Source organism: Halichoerus grypus, chromosome 6, assembly GCF_964656455.1.
Source record: "Halichoerus grypus chromosome 6, mHalGry1.hap1.1, whole genome shotgun sequence".
In the NCBI taxonomy this organism is placed as follows: Eukaryota; Metazoa; Chordata; class Mammalia; order Carnivora; family Phocidae; genus Halichoerus; species Halichoerus grypus.
In genome coordinates this window covers 95546646-95572419 of record NC_135717.1, presented here as the reverse complement: position 1 = coordinate 95572419, position 25774 = coordinate 95546646, and the positions used below count along the sequence as shown (strand labels likewise).

The following is a 25774-nucleotide window of genomic DNA, read 5'->3' as shown; positions in this document are numbered from 1 at the left end:
ACCCCATTATCTTTCCTTGAGGGGAAAGCCTGCCCTTTGAGAGCATACAGATTTGTTGAGGAACTTCAAAAGGCAGTCACTAGGCCTCACTGATCTTGTCAGACAACTAGTAGGAAATCAATGGGTGTTTGCTGAATTAAGGTTGGGGGGGGAGTCATTGTTGTACCAAATGAACTTTATAACCAAGATGGTGAAAACTGAAAGTTCAGTTTTATTTTTCAAAACATTCAAAAGCAAAAAAAAAAAAAAAAAAAGGGACACCTGGGTGGCTCAGATGGTTAAGCGTCTGCCTTCGGCTCAGGTCACGATCCCAGAGTCCTGGGATCGAGTCCCGCATCGGGCTCCCTGCTAGGCAGGGAGCCTGCTTCTCCCTCTGCCGCTGCCTCTCTCTATCTCTCTCTCTGACTCTCATGAATAAATAAAAAAAAAAAAAAAAAAAAAAAAACATTCAAAAGCACCAGTACTATTCCAAGGTGACATGCCACCAACATCTCGGCGAAGAACAGTGGTCCTCTAAAGCTGACCTGGAATGCAAAATAAAATTTATTTCTATTTGGACTAAATGTATCCAAGCGAGAGCATGAGAGTCCCAAACAGTCAAAGCTGGGCAAGTTTTAAGAAATAACGGGGCCTCTGTGTTGAAGTCTGTAAGCCGAGAGAGGCTGTAGAGCTGAGACCGCCCTTGCCATCAGAAGGTGACCTCCTCCTGTGGGCAGGGAGAAAGCGTGTGCACACTTGAGCCCTTGTCCTTGAAGGGGATTGAGCGAGCCGAGGGGAGGGGTAGGCGGTGATCGGGTTTCCAATCACAATAGAGGAAGCTAAGAGGCTGCGGAGTGCGTGGGCCCCGCCTCCTCCTCTCTCCTTGCAGATCCTGCGCCCGAGGAGACGCACGCAGCTAACATTGTCTTCTTCGCGCGACTCTCCCCGCGGGTTCTCTCTGGTAGGTTTCAGCCCAGGCGCCTGAATCCGGGTTCGCGGGCACCCGGGTGGGACGTGTAGGGGAGTCCTTTCGTAGCAACACTGGAGAAAGGACCAAGAAGGACTTCTGCTTTCTGGGGCCTTTAGCCCCGAGCATCCGGACTCGGGCCTTGATTCACTCCCAGGGTTTGGGGCGGCAGGCCGTGCCCTCCTCTGGGGAACCGAAGGCGGAGCGAAGGGGCTGCCATTGCGCCCCAGGCCTTGTCCTCCCCGTCACGGAGCTCGCCTCCAGCCTGTGCTGTATCAGGGAGGGAGACTTGTATTTGCAGCTAAAACCGGGGTTCTGCATGTCCTTGATGGGTTTATGGCGGCCGCATCACCTCAACCCCCCACCCCCACCCCGTGCCTGCTGGCGGGACCCCGGACACGTGCTTGAGGAATTGAGGAGCTAGGGGCGGGAGAGGAAACCGAGTACCCTGTGAGGGCTGGCAGGTCTGGAGCCTGGGTGTTGGAATCTACTTCCAGGGTAATGGACAAGTGCCCCTGCTTCTGCGGGGATGCGGGTAACGGATCATCTGCAGGTTTGGCCTTGCGCTCCAGTTTTGCCCGGATACAGGCCCCTTCTTTTCTGGCCTCTTTTCTTGATGCTTCGGGTGCCGTGTTTACTTGGCCAGCCTTGGGTGTTGAGAGTAAGGAAGGTCTGGAATTTTCCCTAGAGACCTTCTCCCGGGAGAGCTATGGTGGCTGCCCTCCCTTGGTACCGGCTGCTCTCGCCTCGGGCAGCCTGCAGAGAAAGGTGGCCTGTGGGCGGCGAGCGACCCCAGCTGCAATTAGGGCCTGGGGAGAGGGGGCCGCGGAGAGCGGGAGAGCTGACACTTGGTTAGTGGGGGAATCAGATGGCAAAACCCGGCTTTTTACAAGGTGAAAATCGGGGGGGGGGGTAGTCTGCAAAGAGGGTCTTTGTTCCTGAACTTAAGGCCCTAGTTCGTTGGCTCATTTCTAACGATTTACATCCGCAGGGAGGCGGGGGAATCTCTCTCCCTTCCCCCAGGCGGGGGCGCTGGACCTGAGGGGGATGGAGAGGACCGAGAATCGGAGATTTTGGCCCTGTTTTCCAGTCTTTTCCCCTGCAGCCAACACTCGGATCGAGGCACAGTCCTGCATATATAATAGAAAACATTTTTTTTCTAATTTCTTATAACTCTATTAAAGAAAAAAATTTTTAAGCACTTTCCTCCAGCAAGATCTGAAAGAAAATATGTACTGGCTTGAGCCTCTAACTGTGGTTTCTGAAGGTTCCAGAATTACTTTAGAAGGTCTGTCCGAAGGACTAATGTGTATATAGCGACCATTTCTGGATTTTTGTTTTCCACCGCTTATTGGATTCTGTCTATGAGGATCTTAAACCAGCTAACGAAAATAGACTTAATGGAGAAAAAATATGCAGCTTGTATCTCGGCAGTCTTCTGATTCTGCTCAGAATGCAGGACGTGTGTGAATTTCTCTGTCGGGCCATTTGTGGAGGCTGTTGCGCCGGGCTGCCCATTTCTTTCTTAGCGTTCGTGAGAAGACTGCAGATGGACTCTGCAAAGTCATCTCTAAATTTAGTTCCTACAGATGGGGGGGGGGGGGGCAGTATTTTTTGGTGGAAAAATAGCTATAGAACAAAATAGTTGTTACATAGTTGTGTCTAAATTCAAGTACTTTATTCCAATTTGGAGCCTTCCAAACTCTTACTTAACATACAGTTACTAAACTAGTAAACTTCTGTTATTTAGTCCATTGCAAATGAGAAACAAAAAGAGACTAGAAAGCAGGGCACAGTTTGAAATAGCTATAAAAAGTAAAGGGAAAACGAAAATAATAATGGGTGACAATTATAAGTGATACTTAAATAGGAAGAAAGGGCTTAATTATGACCTGTACCCTCTCTGTTTAAGGCAGGGCAGTCTATTTTGTGTACAAAATTGCCATGGCATTATGAAGGTTCTTTCATTAATTCAGTAACTTTTGCCATTTTAGTTATCCAGAAAATGTACCTGATTATCTGATGGCACAGATAAATTTGGTGTTAGTATATGGAATGTTTTCCAACAGGTTTTCTTTTCTTCCTTTTTTCTTTTTTTTTTTTAATGGCTGGAAAGAAGCTGATTCAAAGGTCGATATTCCCCTAATGTGACTGCCTGAAAGGAAAATGTATTAAGTGCGTGCCCACCTTCCAGTTAGCTTCCAAGGTACACTGAATGGAATCTAGAGTAATATTTCTGAAGATTTTGCGTCAACATTCATCACCATTTTCATGTCACCGTATTTATGAAGTATACATTATATGTCCAGTACACTGTGACCGGTTTTAAGTAAGACTTAAAGTAGAAGAACCAGTCCCTATCTTCAAAGAGTGGTAATAACCATTAGTAGTAGAAATTATATTCATAACTGGCTATTAACTCTTTTAAACTGAGCTTAAATATGGGTTAGTACAGGGCTCTAATTTAGTTTGCATAGTTACATAGAAGTTCTTTATGAGGGGAATGGAAAAAAGTGGGCTAATCTACATGTAAATATTCATGTCTTTTGGCCAATAAATGAAGAGCCACAAGACAAAATTGTTATAATTTGTTAAATACTACACAGAATCCTAGGCTGAAGAGAAGAACCCAAATTCTAATGGTTTCGTGGAAGTTTTTGTTTTAATTAAATTCTCCATTAAGTGGGTTACCTGGTTCTTTAAAATATATTTTGTGCTGGAGAATATCATTAGGCTCATTTTCAACTGTGCTGTAGTTCAAAATTGCAACAGTAACATTTTATGGATTATTCTCTTTGGGTTTTATATGTGGGTGTTTGTATAAGGTTTTGATTCTTTTCTTGCAGGGCACAATGGCAACTCTTAAGGAAAAACTGATTGCACCAGTTGCAGAAGAAGAGGCAACCGTCCCAAACAATAAGATCACTGTAGTGGGTGTTGGACAAGTTGGTATGGCGTGTGCCATCAGCATTCTGGGAAAGGTACATTTCAAGAACACCAGACATGATAATTCCAGTTTATGTATACAATCTCTTTAGGCACACCGGGATTTTATTGTATCTTTAAAAGATTTTTTTTTCCTGAACAAGTTTATTTATTTTTTTAAAGATTTTATTTATTTATTAGAGAGCACGTGCGCATGCGCACGCATGAGAGTAAGAGAGAGAGAGCACACAAGTAGGGGGGAGGGGCAGAGGGAGAGGGAGAAGTGGACTCCCTGTTGAGCAGGGAGCCTGACGCGGGACTCGATCCCAGGACCCTGAGATCATGACCTGAGCAGAAGGCAGGTCAACTGACTGAGCCACCCAGGTGCCCCGTTCCCTGAACAATAATTTTAAATAAGTTATAGACATCATGACACTTCACCTTTAAGTACATGAGCACGTATTTACTGAGAACACTCTCCCTATATGCCCACAATAGAATTACTACACTCGGGGAAGTTAACATTGATATAATACTAATATCTAATATACAGTACCTAGAGTTAAAATTCTCCCACCTGTTTTATAGTTTCTTATATCTGTTTCCACCCCAATCCAGAATCATATCTTTTATATACTTGTCATGTCTCTTTCATTCTTCTTTAATGTGGAGCTGTTACTCAGCTTTCTTTGTCTCTCACGTCATTGACATTTTTGTAGGGTGCAAGTCCGTTATGTAGAATGTCCCTCAATTTATGTTGGTCTGATGTGTCCTTGTGATTAGGTTCAGGTGAAATGTTGGGGTGGGGTTATGACTAGGTGATGGCATCACAGTAGGGGCACGTGATGTTCCACTTTTTCTTATTCCTGGTGATGCCCAAGGCGCCTTGGGTTGAAGTGATGAGTGCAGCATTTCTCCACTGCAAAGTTCCCTTTACCCTCTATAATTAATAAATAATCTGCACAAGGGCTCTGCGAGGTTGTGGAAATGACCTAAGTCCTTCAGAGTCCATTTCCTAATCGGACATGAATTCTCCCATAATCAGCGCTGTTCTCAGCATCGGGAGATTTAACACTGATGTCATGCTGCTAGCACCTTCCACTGCTGCAGACTTTTTTTCTGTATACCTCCACAGACTTCCGGCTTGCCTTCTGTGTACACCCCATGTAGGTCAGGCCATCGCTTTTTTTAGTCTCCAAGGACTTTTGAGGAAAGAGGCCCTTTAAATTATTTACCTCACTGAATTGATTCCTTGATCTTTTTAAAGGCTGCTTTAAGTGTAGGAACCCTGCCCCCCTAAAAAAATGGCCGCTTTGCCTTCAGTAGAGGACACTGTCCCTTTGTGCCATATCTGAAGGCTGCCTGAATAAATGCCTCGCCAAATGTTTCTGTTTGCAAAGCTTAAATTATCAAGGAGCAAATTTTAAGTCTTTACTGAGAAAAAGCTATCAGAGAAATCAACTAAAATATGTAGTACACACTGATGAAGGTTTTACTCTTTTGCATTTTTTTTCTAGCTAGTATTGACTAGGTGCTTATTTATAATAGCTGTTTCCCAAATCACAGGGAATTTAAGTAATCATAATTTAGTGCTCACTGTTCATGCCAATGAAAATGAAAAATATTCCAGCTTACATTTCTTTTAAAACATTTATTGAATGTATACCACGGTGGAAGGGCTTTAATAAAAGCCTTCATTTTATTTTTTTTATTAAAGATTTTTATTTATTCATTTGCGAGAGAGACAGAGAGAGAACAAGCAGGGGGAGAGGCAGAGGGAGAGGGAGAAGCAGGCTCCCTGCTGAGCAAGGAGCCCGATGCGGGACTCGATCCCAGGACCCTGGGATCATGACCTGAGCTGAAGGCAGACGCTTAACCATCTGAGCCACCCAGGCGCCCAAAAGCCTTCATTTTGAACAACAACCTCAGAATGGGAAGTGTTCATATCCTGTTTTCAGATGAGGTAGCTGAGGTATAAAGAGATTAAGCAGCCTGCCCACAGTCACACAGCTGAAGTAGTAGGGCTGTATTTTGTTTTTTGTTTTTTAATTTAATTTTTTTTTTTAAGTAAATTCTACCCCCAACGAGGGGCTCGAATTCTCAACCCTAAGATCAACATTGCATGCTCTACCGCCTGAGTCAGTGAGGCGCCCCCAGAAAGCTGTATTTTGAACCCAGGCTCTGGACTCCTATCTATATTGGCTCCAGTTTCTTTTTATTCCAAACTAGTATCTAGGCAGTTAAAAAATAATCAAGGTATTAGTGAAATACTAGCTAAAGATATTTCTTTTCTCCTGCTAATCTCAAACTTCAGACATTTCAGGAAAGTACATCTAATTTATCATGACTCTATAAGGAGTACCTCTGTGGTTTTCATTGTTAACTTAAAATCGTCTTCGGTAAATAAACTTGCGGCTGTACTCGTGTTATGTAATACTTTGGCCTAATTCAGGTGCTTGAGAGAACACACCCTGCTGCTAACACAGTAGGAATCTTCCAATTTAGATGCCGTGAGGGAATGACTGCCTTGCTCAAAGACCATTGTACTAATTAAAAATGTTTAAATCTTATTTTAATGGGTGAAGATTAAAGTGCTTCAAAATTGTTATTAATGTTCGGGGATTATAAACCCTATTAGTTTCATAGAGGAAGGAAAATAACAGTGCCCTACTCTGTTGGGGGTTTACATATTACTCCATTTACTCCTTCCCAAAAGCTGGTGGGGTATTGTCATCTGTATATTACTGTTGGAAAGAAACAGACTAGAAAGGTTAAGCCACTGGGTGAAGATCCCATAGAGCTACTAAGTTCCTGATCTGGTCTTTGAGTCCATCATGGACTGGTATGCTTTACAGGGAGTACACATTGCTTTCTCCCCAGGAAGTGAGCCAAGCTGGGGCATCAGAGATAGAGGTTGAGGAGGCCCACACCTTTCCCAGGCCCGAGAAGGCAACTGAGGCGCCCAATACAATGTCCCATCACCACAAAAACTCAATTACATTTGCTTCTCTTGCACACTCTCCCCAGCTTCATTGCCTTCAGATGAACCGTCGTAAGCTTTGATAGAAACTGTAGCTCCTGTACTTAAACTTCCCAGTAGTTTCACAGGACACATAGACTGTAGGTGTACATCAAAATCTGAGACATCACAGATGCCTCCTGCCTGTCTCCGAGCAAGGTGGTGCAGTGCACAACTCCAGGGGGCGCCGTTCACACAGTACCAGCAGCACCTTTACTGGCTCTGACTTCATCGTTTGCCACCTGCCCTCCTTCTCCAAAATACCTCGCTCATTTCTGCTTAAAACCCTTTTCCTTACATTTTTCTTTCACCTGGAACGTCCTACCCTAGACCATCAGAGTTGACTTCTTCCTCTTTCGTATCACGGCTTTGTAGGCAGACAGTCGCTGACTGTCCAAGTAAACTTCCTTCCTGGGAACTTTAAACGTCATCCTGCCTCATGGTCTTTGTAGCACTGTCGCTGTCAAAAATCATCTGAAATGGTTCGCTTAATTCCTATTCCCTTTCTGGGACATTCCATGAGAGAAGGGACTTTGCCAAATTTGTTCAGGACTATGTTCCTAATTAGTAGAGTAATGTCGGGTGCATTTAGTAATAAGTATGTGTTATGTAAATAAATCCTTCTGCTATTCCTAATAATCACTTATATTTTGTCAAATTTTAATCATGGCTTTTCCTTTCTCGTGGCTTCTATTGCCAGGTATGATTCCTGTCCTACTACCCATCACAGGCTCTGCATTTTGGCTGTGAAGAGGGGGCTCTGAGGTTATCATAAACCATTGGCCCCTGTGTCCCGCTGCCTTTGAGTCTCTGTCCTCACTCAGGTCGACTAGCCACATTCTTGTGGCAGAGACGCAGCCTAAGAAGGCTCTTCAGAGCAGTGTAACTATAGACCGACTGTGAAGTAGTTTTAGCCGTGCAGGCCTTGGCTTAAAAGTAGGATGTAATTAAAATTTTGTCTTTGTATAAGAATTGACAGATTAATAAAACGGACTGAAAGCCCAGAAAAAGGCCCAAACAGTATTTAATAATATGATAGAAGTGGCATTCCACACATCACTGAATAAAAGGTGCTTGTCTGTTTAGTTCATTATTTGGAAAGAGTTATACCTTTTCCTCCCACAAAATTTCATGCAGATGAAACACTTGGATATAAAAATGCAACGATCAAATGCTAAGGCATCGGTGGTAGTAATTTATTGGCTAAGAGGGTCAGGAGGCAAATAGGGCCACCTCTGGTCCATGTAGGTAGGACTTTAGATTAAAAGATATTTTTGTTGTATGTTAAACAAGTGGTCAGGTTCAACAGTGATGTTCTTGCCTTCTACCTGACCTTAAGCCTTGCTGTTTCAAACTACTTTGAGTATGTTTACAGGGTAAGTGGATTCACAGGCTTTACAACACAGGTATTCAATACAATCAGGTATATATACATTACAGGTATATATAAACACCTGCTTTTTGAAAGCTCATGTTCCGCCACTTTGCTTTTACTGAAGACCCCCCATAAGTAGCTATTTCGCTAACCAAAAGAAATCCCAGGAGGATTTTCCCTTTTACCTCAAAAGGGTAAAAAGCAAAACGCAGCCAGAGTTTATTTTCTTATGGAGGCAGCACACACCCCAAGCAGTGGGAGGGGCCCCACCAGACTCCTTCCCCAGGAGGTAACCGCACACACTCCGCGTCTCAGCATGAGGCTGCAGGAGCTTTGACCTGCGGAAGCATCTTGCTTTACGTCAGTTTATTTTGTGCATCTGTTAGCAAGATGTGTCTTAAGGTATCAGAAAAGCCTAAGAGAGGGGCACCTGGGTGGCTCAGTCAGTTAAGCGTCTGCCTTCGGCTCAGGTCCTGGGATCGAGCCCCGCATCGTGCTTGCTGCTCAGCAGGAGTCTGCTTCTCCCTCTCCCGCTCCCCCTGCTTGTGCACTCTCTCTGTCAAATAAATAAATAAAATCTTAAGAAAAAAGTCAATTTGCTTTTCTATGGTATCAGGAATGAACATGTGGAATTTGAAATTAAAAACACAATACTATTTTTTTTTTCTTTAAAGATTTTATTTATTTATTTGACAGAGAGAGAGAGACAGCGAGAGAGGGAACACAAGCAGGGGGAGTGGGAGAGGGAGAAGCAGGCTTCCCGCCGAGCAGGGAGCCCGATGTGGGGCTCGATCCCAGGACTCTGGGATCATGACCTGAGCCTAAGGCAGACGCTTAACGACTGAGCCACCCAGGTGCCCCAAAAACACAATACTATTTAAAAAAAAAAGGAAAGAAAAGCCTAAGAGAGGTTATTGGGATCTGAGAATTTTCAAAAATTTCCCATATAAATTAATGGTAATTGCTGCTTCTGCTTTATGCCATTGCTGCTTGCAAAAGGTTTGGTAGGAACATTCTACTTTAGGATAGCGGGGGAAACCTGCGTAGGAATACCGAAGGAGATTTATTTCAGTCAGACAACAGTGCTGACACTTAGTCATACATCTTCTGTGTTGCCTGCCTCCACACTTGGAGGATATTCAGTTGTGCAGATGCAGCTAAATTCAGTGCTACAATTATTTTTTTCAAGTGCTGGATCTCTTCCTTCCTTGTCAGCTGAGGATGCACTTGTCAGCCAATTCTCCACACCCACTGGCTGAAACAAAAGACAGGATCTCAGATCCTGTGACATCCTTTTCCACTTAAGCCCAAAATTGTTTTGCCATGCTGACTTTAGCAGCACACATGTTATATGACTAAAATAAGAGTGATATTCCTAGTGCTCAGTACCTTGACAGAACATGATGGCTATTATTAAGTTATAGTGTACTAATCTAGGGTTTATTTTTCATAAAGATTTTATTTAGTTATTTGACAGCAGGAGAGAGAGCACAAGCAGGGGGATCAGCAGAGGGAGAGGGAGAAGCAGGCTCCCCACTGAGCAGGGAGCCTGATGCAGGGCTCGATCCCAGGACCCAGGGATCATGATCTGAGCTGAGGGCAGACGCTTAACCAACTGAGCCACCCAGGCGCCCCCAACCTAGGGTTTAAAAAACACAAATAAGGTTTGTGTGATCTTGTCAGAGGCTGCAGAGGAACAATACCATTTAAAAAGTATCAAAACATGTTTTTAAATAAAACTTGTAGAAGTTAATGCCAGTATTTGATATGTGTGGAAATGAGGAAACAGTTGCTAAGTAATCCCCAACTCACGAAATGGTCATTGCAGAAGTAAATCTGTTGCTTGGAAGTGAGAGCACATTTGGAGGCTCGAGTCTCAGAAACTCACAAGCAAGCCTATTATAACTCACTTCTTGAGACTAGCAAGCCACTGGTATTCGAGGTCTGGACAGTGCTCACCTCTTGGCTCCCACAGGGAATGGGATCTGCTTTGGCCAGCAAACTAAAGTAGGTCAGGTTTTCTTACCGGCTTCTCGCTCTGCTGGTCAGTGCCTTCGAGATCCGTCCTGTTACACCCTAGCTACTCTACCATTTCCTTCAAAGTGCCTCTGAACCTAATTACCTACCCTTTTCCTATGAACAAACCTCTCCTATATAGCTGATCACACTATCCTTAGAAGAGGTATCTTCATTTTTAAGTGGGCTTCAGTATTGATATATCCTATTAAGCTAATTATTTTGCTAATAGCCCTAAAAACAGTAAAGGCAAGGACTCTAGTGAAATTTCAGTAAGAGGGATAACTACTTTTTATAAATTTTGCAAATTAATGTGTTTCCGTAAGATAATGGAATTTCAAAGCTGAAAGGTTGTTTGGATGCATCTAGACTGACAACCTATCCCCCCTCCCTTATTTTTACAGAAAGAGTTCAAATACTTGCCAAAGAGAGTACTGTATATGACTGTAAAGGTTTTGTTTTCTCCCACTCTTCATGTAGAGATATAGAGAACATACAAAAATAAGACATGTTACATATAAAACATTTTATAGAATATGTTAAATTATGACTCTAGATCAAGATTAAATAGTGTATTTGTTGATTTAGACCTTTATTTTGAATGAGTGGCAGAGGATGACAACTGTAATAGAAAACAAGAGAGCTCAGAGACTTGGGTTGATCACAGGAGAATCTGCTGGTCCTGGACCCCACCATCCGTAAGATACCCCTTCCTTTCCCCCATCAAGACATGCAAGTTGGCTCAATCCAACCTGAGGCGTTCAGGCTTCAAATCCTACTATTTGCTCAAACTATTGATGGTTTAAACCAAATCTGCCCTCTCAAAAACCCTCCAGACTGGAGGTGATTTCAGGGATGGACACTGCCCACGGTGGATTCTGGGTCTGGGTGAGTCCACCACCCCTCATTCATGGGAAAACTTATCCTGAGACCACTATTGAACTGTTGGTTTCATGAGGAATCTTCGTCTACATACTCTTAAAGTGATTTGTATCATGATCGTTGAATCCTAGTTGAGTACTAGAAGGTGAAATTTAGAAAAATCAGTGTGTTAAATACTAATAGTTCATTCAAGACTTTCTCATGCAGTTGTTTAAAGAGCACACCTAACTCCATGGTAAAATTCTCAAGGTTTTTAACACTTGGTGCTTAGCCGTTTTAAAAGGGTCTCTGTTTAGGGGGCGTCTGGGTGGCTCAATCCCAACTTAGGTCTCATCTCAGGTCCTGATCTCAGAGTCATGAGTTTAAGCCCTGTGTTTAAGTACATACATACATACATACATAAATAAAGGGTCTCTGTGTTGGGTTGTGAGCTAAGGTGTGCTAGAGTGGCTTAGGGTACTAACCCCTGTTCTTGTATTTCTAGTCTCTGGCTGATGAACTTGCCCTTGTGGATGTTTTAGAAGATAAACTCAAAGGAGAAATGATGGATCTGCAACATGGGAGCTTATTTCTTCAGACACCTAAAATTGTGGCAGATAAAGGTAGTTACATTTCATGCCCAGAGTGATCTAATAGTAGATGCCCTCGCTCTGCTATAAAATTAGTCTTCCATCCTGGTGAATCTAATATTGGCGGTTTTTCTTTCCTTCTCCCTCCAATTTCATCCTTGAGGACAAACGCAAATATTACCCCCATATAAGCTTCCCACGTGACTTCCACACATTTGACACATAATACTTTAGGAAATCACATCATAATGCTTGTTTACGTGTGTCTGAGAACAGGAATGTTTTAGACTCCAAAAAATATTTGCACAAAGTAATTTGAGTGCTTTAAAGAAGCTAAATAAAATTCATACTCTAGCTGTCTCTGTTCTGGATGAGCACATTTATGCAGTGATACTACCACCATAGCAGGGCTGTGTCTAAAGATAGAAATGTGGACCTCAAAATAATTCCTCCTCCTCTTCCTACTGGCTGTTATTCATTGAATTATTAGCATTCTGGGTACTAGGAAATCTTTGAATCTCACATTTTACCTCATTTCACAACAAACCTATGAGAGGTAGGTCTTCCCCATGGTATGGGGAGGAAACTAATAAAAGGTACAAATAACTATCAAAAGTCACTTACAATACAGTTTATTATGTGACTCATCCATAGCTGTTGCATCTGATGATCACATCAGGTCATAATATCTATATTTTGGGAAGTGACACACTTCCTTGAGGAAAAAATATTTTCCAGAGAAACTCAACTGCTAAAAGTGAATAGGCTTCCTTAAAATACTGAGTATTAGAAATCAGTTTCCAGCCAAGAATAAACACTTCTTTGCTTTCCTTCCCCTTCATAGATTGGATTAACATAAGCCTAGAAGTGTCCTTAAGTCCTTTTTTTTGTTGGAGGGGTCCCTGCTGGACTTTGGACTCACTGTTTATGTTTTATCATCAAATTACTAGCAATCGAATATTTTAAAGTCAATAGCATTTTGAATTTCTTAGCCAGAAAGGGCCCTCTTTATTTCCTTGGTCCATTCTTTGAGCTAGTTTCATGGTTGGATTAGCTCTGTGTAACTCAAAAAGGACGAAGCCATTTCTCTTGAGAAGAGCATTATATTTCAAAGCCTTATAATTATAATATAATTATAATAACGGAATTCTTGCATACATAATTCTTACATAAGTAGTTCTTGTATATAATACTTTCATAAGTTCTAGAAGCTTATGGATGTTTAGGTTTCTGGAGCATATCATAGATAATATATATATATATTTTATTATTATGTTATGTTAATCACCATACATTACATCATTAGTTTTTGATGTAGTGTTCCATGATTCATTGTTTGCGTATAACACCCAGTGCTCCATTCAGTACGTGCCCTCTTTAATACCCATCACCAGGCTAACCCATCCTCCCACCCCCCTCCCCTCTAGAACCCTCAGTTTGTATTTCAGAGTCCGTCGTCTCTCATGGTTCATCTCCCCCTCCAATTCCCCCCCTTCATTCTTCCCCTCCTGCTATCTTCTTCTTCTTCTTTTTTTTTTTAACATATAATGTATTATTTATTTCAGAGGTACAGATCTGTGATTCAACAGTCTTGCACAATTCACAGCGCTCACCATAGCACATACCCTCCCCAATGTCTATCACCCAGCCGCCCTATCCCTCCCACCACCCACCACTCCAGCAACCCTCAATTTGTTTCCTGAGATTAAGAATTCCTCATATCAGTGAGGTCATATGATACATGTCTTTCTCTGATTGACTTATTTCGCTCAGCATAATACCCTCCAGTTCTATCCACATCGTTGCAAATGGCAAGCTCTCATTCCTTTTGATGGCTGCATAATATTCCATTGTATATATATACACCACATCTTCTTTATCCATTCATCTGTTGATGGACATCTTTGCTCTTTCCATAGTTTGGCTATTGTGGACATTGCTGCTATAAAGATTGGGGTGCACGTACCCCTTCGGATCCCTACATTTGTATCTTTGGGGTAAATACCCCGTAGTGCAATTGCTGGATCGTATGGTAGCTCTGTTTTCAACTATAGATAATATATTTTGATGAAGAGTTGTATTTAAAGTACCTTTTTCCCCCCCTCTCCTTCAAGATTACTCTGTGACTGCCAATTCTAAGATTGTGGTGGTGACTGCGGGAGTCCGCCAGCAGGAAGGAGAGAGCCGGCTCAATCTGGTGCAGAGGAATGTTAATGTCTTCAAATTCATTATTCCGCAGATAGTCAAGTACAGTCCTGATTGTATCCTAATTGTGGTTTCCAACCCAGGTATTTTATTAACAAGAATTGTTTTAAGGTTTGCTCCTGTGAAGTTAAATGTTTAGGGTGTCTGTTTTATTTCGTTATTTGGCTTTTAAAGATTCTTTTCTAGGATTTACTAGCAGAAGCAATTCTCGTGTCTTCTGTTACTGGCCGCAAAAGAGTGGTGTTTGCAAAACAAATGGCAGAGTCCTGGGCCAAATGTTTAAAAATGTGAGAAGAGTTATATATAAAACAGTTGCAACTGTTTGTTTCATCAGTTTGTTGTAGAGCCTAGAAGCTTTTTAAATTTTCTAGGAAGATTATCCTGGAATGTGTAATGAAACGTTTAAATGTGGCTTCAATTTGTAAGAAACGTTTTAGCATTTTTGATCTTCTGTTGGCTAAAAAGTGTATTCTAGGAGCGTTGAATTTGAGAATAGTCTAAAAGCCGTTAATCAGTCCAATTTGAAAGATAGAAATAGACTATTGATGGACAAATAACATGCTCATGCCAAATGTTAGAACTTAAAAGTTGCTTTTTTGTTAAATCAACATTTGCAGAATAAACATTAAAACTTCCGGTTAGAAAGAATTGCATTATTTAACCAAAATAGTCAGACTTCACTCTCTATTTCACACTTCTTTTGTCTATAATTTGCCACCAAACAGACTGTTTATTGGTGAGCATAGTAGATACATTGATAAAGTGGTAAAACTGTCTCTGACACTTCACATAGAGAAAGATTGTGAATCAGAGCCAGGGATCCTTGGTTTATGGAATATTGAGAATTGAGAGCCAGCAAGGACAGATTATTTTAGTATTATTCTCTGCAGTCCTGCATTGGGGGTTAGTAAATAGCTCAGTCTTGTATATAAAACTTCTTGTAAATACATAGTGGCAGATAGACTTGGAGCAAGAGTGACAAATAGCTGGCATTTGGGAAGTTGCTGCATCCCGAGCCTGAGACAGACAGACATTAGCTCATTATACAACTTTCCAGGTATAGCTTCAAAGTCTCAACTCCCCAGGGAGTCACGCCCACTGAATCAAAGTTGCCAGGGAAGAGGTTTATAATACCCAGTCCAAAAGGACCTTAAAATACCTTAACCAGTGTCTATATATGTGTGGAGGTGGAGACTGCGAGATTAACCTCTTGCCTTCCTTGTATGCGCATTTTCTCCTTTTGATGGTTTAGCCTATAAGTGCTGTGATTCTGTCTAGCCCAGCAGGTTTTACTCTTTGAAGTCTCAGGGCGTGCCACACCAGAATAAAAGTTCTATCATAGAGGTCCTTTCATTAAATGCTACAAAATGTAAGTCCCTTGTATTACCACAATTGCTTACTGAATAGTATGTTGTGCCCAGGAAAATTTTATAGTAGTATGCCTTAGTAATTTAGTAACCCAGGGCTTTTGGGTTATGATGATAGTCATTACCATTATGGAACATTACAATCAGAAGGAACTTACGCGACCGTGGGTTCTCTTCCCTCCATAATCTCTGAACTGTGTAAAGTCAGAGTATTCACGTCTTAATGGCTACATCTCAGGCTGGAAAAGTTGGGAAGGAGGAAGCTAGAGCACCTGCTAATTGACACAGCAGTTGAAATCAGTTTCGATTTACTTACATATATTATTTCTAAACGTTTTAGTGGATATTCTCACATATGTTACCTGGAAACTAAGTGGACTACCCAAGCACCGTGTAATTGGAAGTGGGTGTAATCTGGATTCTGCTAGATTTCGCTATCTTATGGCTGAAAAACTTGGCATTCATCCCAGCAGCTGCCATGGATGGATTTTGGGAGAACATGGCGATTCAAGTGGTAAGGAAAAAAAAACATAATATTCTAATGTGTAGTTATGGTATTATTCTTGTCATTCTGAATTTTTTTAATTTTACATTATTTTCACATAACTTCACATTACAAATAAGCAATTTGGGGGAGAATACTTTGATAGTGACTAGGTAAATATGTATATAGTCCTCACCAATTTTTTTGCCTACTAAGTTTAGTATCCATTGATAATTCTTGATTAAGTAAGTTACTACTATGATAGTTGTCAGACACAATATTCAGTCATTTCTTCTGTATTTATTGTATTCTACTGTAAAAGAAAGCTTTCTCTTCCTCATTTATGTATTCATTTATATCAATGTGCACTCAGATTTTTATTTTATTCCACAAATGTTCTTTTACCATCTTTGTAATGCAGAAATTGTCCCAGATTTGGCAAGTAACAGGCTCTTCAGACTGGCTCCTGTGTCTTTTTGACATGTCCCAGCATTTCTTGAGCCCTGGTCTCTGGGACAATAAAGTGTGCCATATTGGTGTTATCCTTCCCATTTCTCTGCACTAGAGCATCTCTTTCTCCAATGAGCCCTGTTTCTTTCTAAGGGGAATGGTGTTTAGAAACCAAGATCTGGACATAGGTGTGCTCATGCTCATGCTCCTGGTATATCTCTGCTTCTAGGTCTTTCCAGGGAACATAGGTATTATATCTATCATGTTTATTGAAGTGGGAATAAATTGGGTAACAAAAGGTTTTACATAACCAGTATCTACTATTTTATAGTGTAAAATAAATCTTGCTTTAAATGAACTCTGATTTTGGGGCACCTGGCTGGCTCAGTGGTAGGGCATCTATCTGACTCTTAATCTCAGGATGTTGAGTTAAAGCCCCATATTGGACCATGGAGCCTATTTAAAAAAAAAAAAAAGGATAAAGTAAATGAAATCTGATTTTTAATAAACCATTAATAACTCAGTCATTTAAGTAGTAAGAGACCATTTGGAAAATACCTCAAATATTTTCTTTAGGAATTTAAATAGAATTGTTGGACATAAATTAATCATTGTAAAAAGACCAACATTGAAGTTATATTGCACTTCTATTTCTTTTATAATACTTTGTTTTAAAACAGTTAAGGGGCGCCTGGGTGGCTCAGTTGATTAATCATCCGATTCTTGATTTTGGCTCAGGTCATGATCTCAGGGTTATGGGATGGAGCCTCATGTCAGGTTCTGTGCTCAGTAGGGAGCCTACTTCTCCCTCTCTGCTCCACCCCCCTACTCTCTCTCTCTCTCTCTCATAAGTAAATAAAATCTTCAAAAAAAAAAAAAGAAACAGTTAAAACACCATTCATTTACATTAATGTCTCTCTTTTCATTTAAGTTAATATTTCTGTTCCATGGTGCACCTGGCTGGCTCAGTCAGAAGAGCATGTGCCTCTTGATCTTGTGGTCATGAGTTCAGGCCCCATGTTGGGTGTAGAGATTACTAAAAAAAAAATAAACTTTAAAGAAATTTTTTAAAAATAAATTAATATTTCTGTTCCAAACAATTTTATGTAAAAACATTTATGAACAATTCTGATTGTATCTTATAACTCTTAAGCCTATTTATTAAACGAAAATACATTGAATGGCTAATGGTATAAAACTGTAATTATCCAAAACACTTTAATAATAACGATAATTTTTATTTTACTAAATTCATATCTGCCTTATATGCGAGGAGCTATTTTTTCCTTAAAAAGTTTAGGTGTAAATATTCTTTTGATTTTAATGAGGGTGTGTAATATGATTTTAGTAAAGAGTTTGCTATTGTATAAGACTTTGGTCTTACAACTATTGCATCTGTGCTATTTTATAGAATAATGCGAATTTTTTTTCAGGCATATTGTGCCACATCGTTCAAGAGTTCCTAATATCCAAGGATTTGTTTGAATTTATGTCCTATATAAAAAACTCAATGTCTAGTGTGCAGCAAAAGTTCAGTCAATGCTAGTTATTACAACTGTACCATTATTAGAACCACAGATCTGGAGGTGATATTACATGTCCTCTAGTTTAAGGCTTGCGTTATAATCAAGAAAAAAATGAGGCAAAGCAGGCATAGTGGCTAGTGGCTTGTTAAAGATCCTTTAGCTAATTAGTGGCACAACTACAACTAGAATCATGTCTTCTGACTCCTATCCAGTCTTCTGTTCACTCATCACTGTGTCATTTTTTTCCAAAACACCGTTTTTCCTATTTCCACATTGACCTGTATTGTGTACATGAAATGAAAGAGAATGAAACCGTGCTCAACCCTGGCATGTTTATGTAGATTCATAGTTTTATCAAACTAGCCTGAATTCTCAAAAGTTGTGGACTTAGAAGAGAGTTTTATTTGGCCACGGGCAGCTTTGCCCTTCATAGCCGGTTTTAGCCATACTAGACTTTACCCCATGCTTTTGCTCCTGTTCACTGAGTTTACAATGCTCTTTTCTAAAGGTCCATACATTAGAGGAGCCATACTTGTATTTCAAGGTCCAATTCAAATGCCTATTTTTTTGTAGCTCTTCCTGATACCCCTTTGCCCCTAATTTAAGTAAATTCTTAATTGGTGTTTTATTATGCTTTCTCCATACCCCTGTGGTAGCTCATCCCATTGCTTTAGTGTCCTTTGCCTATTTATCCCAGTAAATTCTGAACTCATCCACAGCACAGAACATGTCCTTATTCATTTTTGTATACCTGCATCTTCAATATATACTTTTGGCTGGGTTAGAAGGTATTAAGAATAAGTAAGGGTGTTCGGATGCATCAAGCCCTCCAAAAGACACGGTTGATGTTAGAGAACACCTTTGCTGTGCCTCTGGAGGTATTCTTGGAAAGAAATATTCAATCCAGTTAAGACCAGAAAAATTCACTGTAGTTACTACATGGAGTTTGTTTCGAGAGATAGACTGGACTTGGGGAATGAAAAGAGATAACTGGAGTATATTTGGATCTTACCCTAGAATTTTTTTTATTTATTTTATTTTATTTATTTATTTATTTTTTTACTTCACTCCAGAAGAAAGGGCTTTATATAAAAAAAATGAGGAGTGAAGTGAAAAATTTCTCAAATCAAAAGTTTAAGATAGTCCAGAACTAGAAGCCCTTGTGATTTCACAAATCTAGTGGGAGGCAAAGAATTTCATATTCTCCGTGAGTATGACACAACAATTTTGTTTGGCACCAAAATGGTTGAAAGGTAAAATGTCAGCTGTGTGACTGTTTGAAAGCACGTGTCAGCCTTTGGGGGAAAGTAGACTGGGTCAGTTGTCTTTGGAGCAGCTCCAGCGGGTATTCAGTACCTTGCCTCAAGGAGGTGAAATCTGAACTAACAGAATAAAAGATTTTTTAAAATCATGAAATACATGACATGTTTATCCTTTTTCTCCAGTGGCTGTGTGGAGTGGAGTGAATGTGGCAGGTGTTTCTCTTCAGGAACTGAATCCAGAAATGGGAACAGACAACGACAGTGAAAATTGGAAGGAAGTGCATAAGATGGTGGTGGAAAGGTAAGTGGAAGGGGGCTTAAGATGATTAATTTTTTTTTTAAATTTTTTATTGTTATGTTAATCCCCATACATTACATCATTAGTTTTAGATATAGTGTTCCATGATAAGATGATTAATTTTATCTAGATAATATTGTCAACAATTTCCATGACTGCCTGCTCAGGTAAGCTCTTAATATAGTAAACATGCAGGGCGCCTGGGTGGCTCAGTCCATTAAGCATCTGCCTTTGGCTCAGGTCATGATCTCAGGGTCCTGGGATCGAGCCCCGCATCAGGCTCCTTGCTTACTAGGGAGTCTGCCTCTCCCTCTCCATTTGCCTCTCCCCGAGCTCATGCTCTCGCTTGTTCTCTCTCACTCTCTCTCAAATAAATAATAAAATATTTTTAAAAATATGTAGTAAACATGCAGCTGTTCTCTTCTGAAGCAAACAAGACTAACTTTATTGGTCAAACCTACGATATAAGTCCCCGGTAGGGAAAGCAAATGTTTTTCTGGAAAAATCCTATTATATAGGGGACAGGAGCAAAACATGGAATTAACAAGTGAGAAAGGCTTTCACATTGCCTCTTACTGATAAATAAGGTTGACTTGCCTAGAACCTGGACACTTTTAGTCTCATAATTGCCTAAAATAAGTACTTGCTGATTGATTACTAAAAGTGTTAAAGCTGTGCTGTATTTACCTTTCCACACCCAACTAAAGATGCCGCCCTCTTTTTTCTTTTTCCTTTTTCCCTCTTTTTTACTTTTTCCTGTGACCTTCATGCTTATAAAATAAGGTATTGTGGAATAGAGTAAAGAATACGGGCTTGAATTCAAATCATGACACTGGCACTTACAGAAGCCAGTTAACTTTTAAGTTGAATCTCAGCTTTGTCCTCTCTAAAGTCATATGATAATAGAATTACTATAAAAATTGAGTAAAAACACAGACACAATGCTGGTGAGCATTCCATAAACATCAGCTATTATTATTTGCAGAGAATTGTTCTAAGACTTTCTCAAACATGGAATTGTTTTGCTTAGTTTAAATGTAATGGTTTGTTTTTTTTTTTCTGGAATTTGACCTGTGCATGGAGGGAAAGATTGTTTAAAAATGTGAAAGGGTCCTTAGCATTTCATTAATTAATCCCTTTATTTTACAAATGAGAAAACTAGGACTCACTCAGGTAATGCAACATGCCCAAGGTCTTCTATCCAGTGATTGCATTAAATCCCAATTTCCTAAATTCTTATTTTGGTTACTCCTGCTACCTCTTAAGGACCAGGGCCTTTGTGGGTTTCAAGGTGTAAAATTTATGTTCAGAAAATTAACAGGCAAGGTACCATCTTCACTCTGCTGTTAGGTTAGTTGGTCATCGTATTTTAGGTGACAGTACTAAGTGGGACCTCAAAATCAAGGTATATTTTGTCCTTAGAATGTGAAGGTCCTTTTATTTTCATTGTTTCCTGATTTCATTAATAACATTAATAAATTCATGTTAATGAATTTGAAGATTGGTTGGAAAAAAGTATGTTTTTACCACTGACTTTATAAATATTCATGCATATAATAAGCTATTTTGTTTTAAGATTTATTTGTTTATTTTAGAGAGAGAGTGAGCATGGGGAGGGGCAGAGGGAGAGAGAGAAACTCCAGCAGACTTGCTGAGCTCTGAGCCCAACCCGGGTCTTGATCTCAAAACCCTGAGATCATGACTAGAGCTGAAACCAAGAGTTGGATCCTTAATCTACTGTACCACCCAGGGGCCCCTCAATAATCTATTTAAATTTATCACAGCATTCATATAGAGCCTACTAGGTAGTGTTTCCAATTCTAAATATTTTACATATATGTTAACTCATTTAACAAGCTTATAAAATAGATACCATTGCTATCCTTATTTTACAAAAGAGGACACTGAGATAAGAAAGGCTTACTGAAGAGTACACAGTTTAACAAGAGAGTATAAGTCAAACCCAAAGAGTCCAGTTTCAATAACTACTGAGTCTGATTTCAATGATCTCTTTTATGATTTTTTTCTTTCTTTAGTGCCTACGAAGTCATCAAGCTAAAAGGATATACCAACTGGGCTATTGGATTAAGTGTGGCTGATCTCATTGAATCCATGTTGAAAAATCTATCCAGGATTCATCCAGTGTCAACAATGGTGAAGGTAAGATAAACTGTTACAAATATAATTTCTAGTATTCTATTCTTCGAATATATTTAAAGAAGGACAAGATGGTCTCAGTCTGCTTTTTTCTGAATCTCAAAGTTTTGTGGAAACTTCTCTCTTTTCTCCCTTGTATACTGTGGCAAATTAAATATTAACTCTTGAGTCTTTTGTGACACATTTTCAAAATATATATTATTTGAATAAGCATAATAGTTTTATTTCAAGTTGGGATATTATTCTATAGATTGTCTTTGATGCAGTACTTGATACCTTAGTAAATTTAGTTCAATTTAAAAGCTATAAAATAGGGGCACCTGGGTGGCTCAGTCGGTTAAGTGTCTGCCGTCAGCTCAGGTTATGATCTTGAGATCCTGGGATCGGGCCCCAATCAGGCTCCCCACTCATGTGCGTGCTCTCTCTCAAATAAATAAAATCTTTAAAAGAAAAAGCTATGATACTTAAGTAGAAATTCATTATTTTTCAATAAAATTAAGATTGTATTAAAATATTGTATAAGATAACTGATTTTCCATAAGTCAATGGCAGGGGTGAAAATGTAAGGGGAAAATGCAGTAGATTAAAAGAAACATGCAAAAGAGAAAGGTATAGAAGTATTTGATAAAGTGTGGTGTCAGGTGTTTTTGGTTTTTTTTTTTTTTAATACTATAGCAAAATTTTAAAAAGTAAGTATGGCAAAAATTGGATAACTGCTCAGTCTTGGAGTGCATATTTGGAATTTGTTTATCTCTACTTTGGTGTATGTGCAAAAATTTTGGAATTAAAAGTTGAAAAAATAGGGGTGGCTGGCTGGCTCAGGAGGAAGAACATGTGACTCTTGATCTCAGTGTCATGAGCTCGAGCCCCACTTTGGGTGTAGAGATTACTAAAAATAACTACACTTTTTAAGAAAGGTTTGGGGTCGCCTGGGTGGCTCAGTCAGTTAAGCATCTGCCTTCGGCCCAGGTCATGATCCCAGGGTACTGGGATCGAGCCCTACATAGGGCTCCCTGCTCAACGGGAAGCCTGCTTCTCCCTCTGCCTGCCCCTCCCCCTGCTGTGATCTCTCTCTCTCTCTCTCTCTGAAAAATAAATAAATTAAATCTTAAAAAAAAAAAAAAGAGTATAACTTAAAAAAAATAAAAAAGGTTTAAAAAATATATTAAAGTAACTTGTTTAATATAATTAAATAATCCAATTAGTTGTATGGTTAAATTGACCCTGTGAATAAATTAAATGCTTTATAGAAACTGGTAAAGTGTTTTGGAAATTGTACTATTTTTTTTAGCAACTCTTGGATGTTCTAGAAATCTTGCCTTTGAGTGGCTTCCAACTACTTATTCTGGACTAGTTGGACAGCTACCCCTGAAATTCCCTCCTAAACTAAAGAATTTTTTAAAAATTTAGGATTTCATGAAAAGCAGCCCATTAAGAAACACATTGTAATGCAATTTAATTTGAAAACTTAGATAGTAAATTTTATTAAAGTATATCCAAGCAGAGATGTGTCCATAAGTTCAATAAAAAACTTACTGCTCTTAAAAATTTCTACTCTTAAAAATTTCCACCCTGGGTGGTGCAGTAGGTTAAGCATCCGCCTCTTAGTTTCAGCTCTGGTCATGATCTCAGATCATTCTTACTATGATTTCATTTCTTTCTCTCTTTTTTTTAAGAACAGTTATCCAATTTTTGCCATACTTACTTTTTAAAATTTTATACATAGAATTTGCATATTCTATGTATAAAATCAAATTCAGAATGTAAGTATTTGGAAAACATGGGCCTGTATGTGTTGAAAATTAAAGAATGAGCTTGTGCTTACTATATTTCCTACATGTCTTTCTGTTTAAACATGGGATCTGTGATCATTCTTACTATGATTTCATTTCTTTCTCTTTTTTTTAAGATTTATGTACTTATTTATGAGAGAGCAAGTGAGCGCAAGCAGAGGGAGTGGCAGAGGGAGAAGCAGGCTCCCCGCTGAGCAGGGAGCCCAGTGCGGGGCTCGATCCCAGGACCCCCTGGGATCATGACCTGAGCTAAAGGCAGACACTTAACTGACTGAGCCACCCAGATGCCCCTATGATTTCATTTCTTAATCTAATTGTTTCTCTTGTTCTGTCAGGGGATGTATGGCATTGAGAACGAAGTCTTCCTGAGCCTTCCATGTATCCTGAACGCTCGGGGCTTAACCAGTGTGATCAACCAGAAGCTGAAGGATGATGAGGTTGCCCAGCTCAAGAAAAGTGCAGATACCTTGTGGGACATCCAGAAAGACCTAAAAGATCTGTGACTTCTGGCTTCTAGGCTGTAGAAATTTAAAACTACGATGTGATTAACTGTGAGCCTTTAGTTTTTCATCCATATACATGGATCACAGTTTGCTTTTATCTTCCTAAATATGTGAATCTGGGCTCACAAAATCAAAGCCCATGCTTGGTTTAATGCTTGCAATATGAGCCCTTGAACAAATAAAATTAACTATTGCAGTGTGCTTCTATTTCTGGGACTCTTTCTTTAGTGACTTCTCAAAGATTTCAGTCAATATTTCAAATAATTTTCCCCCTCATAAAATGCCCTAAATTCTATCTATATTCCATTTTCTATATTTGTCCCTCCAAACAGCACAAACATTCTTTGTCACAGTATATGCCATGATTTTATTGTTGTCCGGAGAATATGATTACCCTTTTATTTTTAAAGACGTAATTTTTTAGAGCAATTTTAGGTTTACAACACAATTGAGAGGAAGGTGCAGTGATTTCTCATACACCGCTTGCCCCACACCTGATGGTTTCAATGTCATTCACCAGATGGTACATTTGTTACAATCCATGAAACAACATTATCACCCAAAGTCCATAGTTTATGTCAGGGTTCACTCTTGGTGATGTATATTCCATGGCTTTGAACAAATGTATCATCACATATTTCCACCATTCTAATGTACAGAGCATTTCACTCCCTTAAAAATTCTGTGGTTTCCATTTTAAGGCTGCAACTAAAGATGGAACTAGAGGCAATGGATGGCATTTATAAGGAAGTCCATTTTAATTGTAGAGAAGAACGGGTTTTCTAAAATTGAAATTAACATTGTTGGAGTTAGTTCCTCTTGATAATGAAGAAAAATAAAATTTAGGGCTGAATTATCCAGATCCAGGTTACTGGGACACGGCATAATATGGGAGTTAAGAGGGGGACTTAAGGCAGACTTCCTTTAACAGTTTCCAACTTACATATAATATTTAGGGGTCAGTTTAGGTAGTGTTGAAAGTGTGGGACTCGTCAGATAAACCTGAGTTTTAGTGCAGGTTCAATCACTGATTAACTGAGTTGGGGCAAGTTACCTACTTAGCCACTCCCAGACCTCAATTTTCTTACCTATGGAACAGTGATAACAATGGAACCTCTTTGATGAGTGTTGTGTAAATTCAATGAGAAAATATAAAACTCATAGCACAATACTTAGTCATAATAGTAACTAACACTTAGATAGTGCTTTCTGTTTCAAGGCTTTACATACTATTAACTCATTTAAATCACCCCAACTATCTTGAGAGGAAGTGTTTGTCAATCTTGATGCTATTGGCATTTGGGGCTGAATGATTCTGGACTGCTGTGCATTGTATGAGTTTAGCAGCATCGCTAGCGTGGACCCATTAGATGCCGGTAACACACCCCTCCCCCTAGTTGTGTCAAATACAGATGGCTGCAGACATGCCAAATGTTCCCCCGGGGGACAAAATCACTGCTCTAAAGTATTTGGATCCTCATTGTATAGGTAAGGAAACTGAAACATAGGTACATCGAGGCCACGCGGCTACTAAGTAGCAAGAGTTGGGATTCAACCCGGATATTGTAGCTTCTTAATCCCTCCCTGATCTTAAGCACAGTGTACTACATTGCAGTAAATGTTAGTTACTGTTACATTTTTCTATCTTTAGGGTTTATAAAATAGCAAAATCATTGTTTCATTTAATGTTCCGGCATGTTACGTTATGAAGGTATTATTCTGTATTATAGAAAGGGAGACAAAGACAGGTGTCAAGTACCTTTCTCAGTCACATTTCCAAATTGACTCAATCTTCTAATAAGGATCATACCTAGATGTAAGCAGGAAGGTTTTAGAAGGTGTGGGAGAAATATTCTCCAAACTGAGAAGTTACTTTGAGGCCAGAACATGAAGTAGGTGACTCCATACAGTCTAGTTTTATTCAGGGTAACTGACTGACAGGGGATAAGGCAGAGGATGATCCATAGCAGCTGCATAGCTATTCTCTGCAAAATCCA

The 25774-nt window shown here is 39.7% G+C and overlaps 1 protein-coding gene across 1 annotated transcript; it reads left to right on the top strand.

The window, feature by feature from the left end:
* The first annotated feature begins 782 nt into the window (after positions 1-782).
* On the top strand, positions 783-23978 carry LDHB (lactate dehydrogenase B). Its single transcript, XM_036119206.2, has 8 exons — positions 783-940; positions 3793-3927; positions 11648-11765; positions 13847-14020; positions 15645-15818; positions 19210-19327; positions 21361-21484; positions 23610-23978. Exons 2-8 carry the CDS (start codon positions 3799-3801, stop codon positions 23775-23777), a joined length of 1005 nt encoding a protein of 334 aa, XP_035975099.2. The 5' UTR covers positions 783-940; positions 3793-3798; the 3' UTR covers positions 23778-23978.
* Positions 23979-25774: the final 1796 nt, after the last annotated feature.

Coding starts and splice junctions, on each gene's coding strand:
- LDHB (XM_036119206.2), top strand. CDS start 3,799: ATGGCAACTCTTAAGGAAAAACTGATTGCACCAGTTGCAGAAGAAGAG. Junction 11,766..13,846: donor TAAAATTGTGGCAGATAAAG/GTAGTTACATTT, acceptor CTCTCCTTCAAG/ATTACTCTGTGACTGCCAAT. Junction 14,021..15,644: donor AATTGTGGTTTCCAACCCAG/GTATTTTATTAA, acceptor TAAACGTTTTAG/TGGATATTCTCACATATGTT.